General features: G+C 52.2%; 1 protein-coding gene across 1 annotated transcript in view; it reads left to right on the top strand.

The window, feature by feature from the left end:
• Positions 1 to 4,845: 4,845 nt before the first annotated feature.
• DGKH (diacylglycerol kinase eta) overlaps positions 4,846 to 6,000 on the top strand; it is a 152,125-nt gene continuing 150,970 nt past the window's right edge. Inside the window, exon 1 of the mRNA XM_080917356.1 lies at positions 4,846 to 4,968. Within this exon, the coding sequence (XP_080773482.1) occupies positions 4,909 to 4,968 (60 nt within the window). The 5' untranslated portion in view covers positions 4,846 to 4,908. The remainder of the gene's footprint in view (positions 4,969 to 6,000) is intronic.

Here is a 6,000-nt window from a genome sequence, read left to right as displayed (position 1 = left end):
CCAAAGCAAACAAGGTGCCTGAAGAGAACTGCCCAGCAACATACTACTAAGCATTCAAGGAAGGAAGCTGACACAAATGGGGCCCATATGTGCACACACGGGAGAGTGCGTGCAGGAGACTATAAATAATGAAACATTTCTAAATAGAAGTGCTTCAAATGTTTAATGAGATGCTGGGTGTGGTGACACATGCCTTCAGTCCCAGTATCTGGGAGGCAGAGGCAGGTGGATATCTGTGAAACTGAGGCCCAATCCTAACCCTTACCCGTCAGTGAGTGGCAGGACAGCGAGGGCTGTCGTTGACAGCAAAACCTGACCTCAAAGGGATAAGGAAGCAACAGTGACAAGTAAACATCGTTGTAAGCAAAATTAGGAAATTGGGTAATATATCAGAGGAAGTTATCCAAGACCAGCAAAACCAACACAGAACAAAACAACGGCAAAACCCAAAGAGAACAACTGTCAAAGAAAAATCGAGATTTGGAGGCTCATATAAAAACCTCTGCAGCAAATCGAGTTATAGAAACTCAAAACAGAGAAAAATTGCACGGGGCAAGAATGAAGAAAATAACACTTGATCGTAAAAACACTTTCAGATTTAAAGAAGGATTTGTGTTTTCAGGTAAAATGAATATCAAGATTTTAGACAAAACCCAAAACCCAAAACTAAAATCCACTTAGATTCAAAACACTAGTCCAAACACAAAATGAAAATATTAAAATCTATTGGACAGAAGCATACTGGACTGAGAGCAGACATCTCATTGTTAGCCCTAGATGCCAAACGGTGGTTAGTGTTTGGAGGGTTGGTGTTCGTCATTTTCAATGCAGAGTTCCACAGAGAAAGAATTAATGATTCAGGAATAGGAGGAATTAAAGTAGAAGACTTAGAGGCCTTTGGTGAATGAAACTGAAAAGCACGTTCTCAGCCACACACACACACACACACACACACACACACACACACACACAGACACACACACCAGTGTCTGTAGGGTCTGTGAAGCACACGCCCCTCCCTGTCTCTTTTTGTCTTCCACAGCCGACGCTGTATCACTTCCGTCCTCTTTATAAGGGCAAAGCCTTTGGAGGTGGATGGTAATGTGGAACAGAGGACACACCCAACAGTCGACTAATGTGTACTGTTCCGTGAGAAGGAAACACGGTGCGGGGGAGGGGTTGTGGCAGCAAGGCTGTCCTAGAGCCTTGTAGTCTGATTAGTTCACATAATGAATGAAAACAGTCCCGCTAAAAGTAGTGCTCTTAGCATGGTCTGATAGTCGTGAGATCAAACTGTGTATTTTTAAGACATCCTTAAAACACAATGACTTGAAAGAGCTGAAAAACAGAACTAGTTAGCTGTACTGTGTAATCAGTAGCAAAGAGAAAGATATTTTATTATGCAAGACAAGGGATATAGTGTTCTTTTTCTTGACATATGTTTTGAGTTACTTTATGTGTGTGTGCCTACCTGGCTATCTGTGTACCATGTTCATGCAGGTACTTGAGGCCAGAAGAGAACATTGGATCTTTTCGAGCTGGAGTTACAGGTGGCTGTGAGCCCCCATGGTGGACTTTGGGAGCTGCATTTGGGCCCTCAGGAAGATCATGGGGTGTTCTTAGTCACTGAGGCATCCCTGCAGCCCCTGACCATCTCTACAAGACCAGTCCCATTTACACAGGATCTGCTACAGTAACAAACTCCTTCCTTAGGTGCTCATGGAAGTGAGGGCTTCAAGGGGAACCGAGGAGATTCAAACACTTAGACCACAGAAACCGCTGCAGATGTGCAAGTTAAAGAAGCCACCTGGATTGGAACCCTGGCTCTGAGAGGCCCTGGGCAAGCTGTTTTCTTCTTTTCCAGCTTTAGTGTCTTGTCTTTTTTTTTTTTTTTTTTTTTTAATTACGTGTGTGTGTGTGTGTGTGTGTGTGTGTGTGAGAGAGAGAGAGAGAGAGAGAGAGAGAGAGAGAGAGAGAGAGAGGGAGAGAGAGAAACAGAGACGGGGGGGGGGGGAGGAAAGGAGGAAGAAAGAGAACAACTCTCTCCTGCTGTATGGGTCTGGGAGTCTGAAAGGCAGGCTTGTCAGTGAGCGCTTTTACCTCTGAGTTATCACCAGCCTCAGCTCTGGTTTCCCATGAAAGGCACTGACGTATCTTCTGGACAACAATGCAGGGGAAACTGAGTTTTCAGATCCTCAGAAACACACCTCACACTACATCACAATTAATTCTTTCAGCACACTTGAGAAGCATAGGGTGTGCTGAGAACTGTACCGGAGACAGGAGTGTGCAATACATCAATTACAGTGTTTGCTTCCAGGAAGATCATATGTGAAAGCTCACTTCAAAAATGTCTCCTAAGGCATTATGATAGGATGGCATGTAGTCATTTAGTGTAGAGAGAGCAGACTTTTTTTTTTTTTTTTTTTTTTTTTTTTTTACCATGCAGCTAAGTCATGTTATACAGGACTGAGTAAGGAGGAAGAACATTCCAGAACAGGGCACAGAATAAAAACAAGTGCAAGGAACCCAGCATTTGAAGGGGGTAGCGATGTAGATATTAGTGAAGGCAAAGGACTTCAACTTGTGACTTGGGCCACAGCAAGAGGGATGAGATATAAGCAGTTTAGAGGCCACACAGCCAATGAGTGGAACTAGAGGGTTGGAGGGGCAGCTCGATGGGTCAGGCACCTGACGGCCTGAGTTCAGTACCCAGCTCTCGTGTGGCTGGAGAGAAACAATTCCTGCAAGTTATCTTCTGACCGCCACACTTGCCCTCGGGCCCACAGACAAGTAGAAATAGGATGGGAAATTCAAAATTAGTAAGGAAAGTAACACAGGCAGAGCAGTAGGGGAGAGAAAGTGGTGGGAAGGGGAAGCAATGAGGGAAGGAGGAGCCCAGATTTTTTTTTTTTTTTTTTTTTTTTTTTTTTGCTTTTCCTTTGCATGACCAAGTGAATTGTAGTGACATTTACATAAGACTAGAGAGAGAAGTCAGCTGTCAGGAAAGCACATTATTTTAGACAGGCTGAAAAGAAGGCCAGGGGGATAAAGGTAGATATTTCTGGTTAGGAAGTTGGCTGGCTTCTGCGCTGGAGAGATGGTTCAGTGATTAAGAGCACACACTGTTCCTGCAGAGGACAGGCGTTTGATTGGTAGCACCTACACGGAATTAGTTAGCCTCCTAACTCCATCTCCAGGTGCACTGGATGCCTCTGGCCTCCATGAGAATCGGCATTCATGGGCTCAGACACTCAGACACAGACACCTAAGTGAAAAAATTTTAAACAGTGTTTGAAAAGGAGACGTTTGCATCTGGTCTGGGATCGCTTGGCTGGCAGGTAAATGCTTGCCAACAGGAATGAAGGGCTGGGGTTGAGCGGTTCTGAAGCTGCAATCCCAGCGCCGAGGTAAACGCAGCATGGTCAGAAATGATGGAAATCTGTGAATTATCATGGGTGCTAAAAGCACCTAACCTTCATTCGAAGTAAATGAAAGACAGGCTACTTAGGCAGTAGGTGGGCGGCCACTGAACAAAGCCTAGTCAGAAACAAAGAAGACCCTGTTAAGAAGGGCCTGTTTAAGGGAGAGATTGAGGAATACAAATCTAGTCAGTCAAGTCATAGAAAGTGAGGGCTGGAAAACATCCAGCGGTTTAGCTCTCTCCACAATCCTTAGGTGACCTTTATGAGTGTAGCTTCAGCGGAATATTAGCCTCGGAAATTAGTATGACGTGGGAGCATGCTGGATAAAGTAAGTGTTTTGATTTTTCGGTTCCAAAATGTGTGAATGCATCTGTCTACCAGACTGAGGGCCACGGTGCTGGCAGGAGTCTGAAGTCCACGAGAGGAAATGACCCATGTAAATGTAGTCATTGCTCGGTTGCAACTACATGGAAACCGTCTTCGGTGCCAGTAAGGATGATTTCAGGAAAGATGATTTAAAACGCTCCTTGCAATTTTCATGTTCTTCTTCCCGGATAGCAGCAGGAGGAGGTAGTTGACATTTGAGCTCTCTCGGAAACTGCCCCTGTCCCTAATTTGAGTGGAGCGCTCACAGCGGACCACAGACCGGCTCCTTAGCTGGTTTCCTTTCAACGAAACCCTTCAGCCGTAGAAAAGGAACAAAAGCGGGCTCCCCACGCTTAACCTTTCTTGGAGATGGCAAGCCAGCCATCCATCCCAGCTGCTGGAATGGGTGCTCGGGAGCGGCTCAGGGGTGCGAAGCGCAGCCTCGCTCTGTTGAAGCCGGGTACTGTCTTGGGCAGTTGGCTCCAGCCTCAGCCCCGGAGGCGGCCGCCAGGGCTACAGGCTGCTGGGGCGAGGGAGGCGGAGGGAAAGGGGTGCCAGGACCCGCACGCCCGCCTGGCGCGAGCCACTCGGCCCCGACATCCCCCCGATGCTCCCGGCGAGCCCGGCCCCGCGGGGAGGCCGCCTCTCCCAGCCGCACCACAGCCCGGTGCCCGTGACCACCCGGTGGCCGCTTTCGGTTCCGCGCCTTATAAGGCCTGGCAGGGGGGTCACGTGCGTCCCGGGCCGCCCGCCGGGAGGGGCCGCTGGGGGAGGGGCGGACGGCGGGAGGAAAGGGGAGGGAGTCGGGGGCGGAGACAGGAGAGAGAGGGGCGGATTCTGCGGCCGTGGGAGGCGGCGGCGGCGGCTTGGGGAGCCGAGCGCTCGCGGCCGCGCCGGGCAGCGGGACTCAGGCGGCTGCGGAGGCGGCGGCGGAGGAAGGGACCGGCGCGGGGGCGGGCGAGCGCGGCGGAAGCCAGAGAGCGCGGGAGGGCCCGTGGCTGGCCCCGGGCGGGAGCCGGGGCGGCAGCGACAGCGATCGCGGCGGCGAGGGAGGCGCAGGCGGCGGCGGGGGCCGGTGTCCGTGCGCTCCGGCGGCCAGCGGGCGCGGGCCGGCGCGATGGAGCCGCAGCACGTGCGCCCGGTGCTTGGAGCCCGGAGCCCGGCCTGGGAGGAACCGGTGGGTACCGCGCCCGCGCCCACCCCTCCCGCTTGTCCTTGCTCCCTGCCTCCCCCTCCCGGCCCAGGTTCCGTTCAGGAAGCGGTCCGGGATGAGGTCCCCAGCTGCTTCCCAGCCCGGGCAGCGCTTCCTCCGGCGCCCGGGCTCCTCCTTGCTCGCCGCCCGGAGCGCCTTTGTCCGGTCGGCAGGAGCTCTTCCCCGAGGGGCCTCTGGCGACGGTCCTTCGAGGACCGTTTCTGCGCTCCATCCTTTCCTCAACTTTGCACTTCATTCCCGAGTGTGGCGCGGCGGCCGGGGGAGTGGAGGCGGCGGGATTGTGCGGTCAACGGGTGGTGCCGGGAGGAGACGGGGCTCACCTCTTGACCGCGCCCTGGCAGTCACCTGGGCGCAGCAGGTTCCCGAGGACCGCCGCCTGGGGAGGCCGGTGGCTGCCAGAAGCCCAGAGCCACGCCTCCGACTCCGTGGCCGTGGCTGCCCCGAACTGCTCCGAGGGTCAGGGGACCTGGTCCGGGATCCAACCACCAGCTAACTTCGCTTTCGCCTGGATTTCACAGCACACGCCACGCGGAGACTGAGTCATTTTAGGGGCTCAGTGTTGCGTGTGAGAAGATGAGAGTCGGGGTCTTTGGATTTGTTCCCTGAACTTTAACTCCTTTAACTTATTTCTTGCACCTCAAACAACCGTCTGTTACCCATTCCTCCAGGGATTCCTCCCAGGAATCCCCGTCCCGCGTAGATCCCAGTAATCTCCAGTGGGCAATGAATTTTGGCCATGCATGCCCTGTCTACGTATTTGTTAATCCTTTTTGATTGACATTGTGAACCGTCTCAAAAGCCTGGTCCAAAATTTCTGGCTTCATCCGTGCTGCGGTGCTGTTTCTGAGATGTTTTCCTAGGGACTTCCTGAGTCTGCTCAGGCGGGCCCTCTGCCTGTTGAGAGCTTGTAGGTCAGGTGCCAGGCTTGCTTCTCCTTTTCTTACCCATAGACTTCCAGCCCTTTTGCCAGGGTACTTTTCTCTGCCTTCTGCTTCC

This window comes from Micromys minutus, assembly GCF_963924665.1.
Source record: "Micromys minutus genome assembly, chromosome: 5".
Taxonomy (NCBI): domain Eukaryota; kingdom Metazoa; phylum Chordata; class Mammalia; order Rodentia; family Muridae; genus Micromys; species Micromys minutus.
The sequence above is the reverse complement of the archived record's forward strand: the minus strand, read 5'-3'. Positions and strand labels throughout refer to the sequence as shown.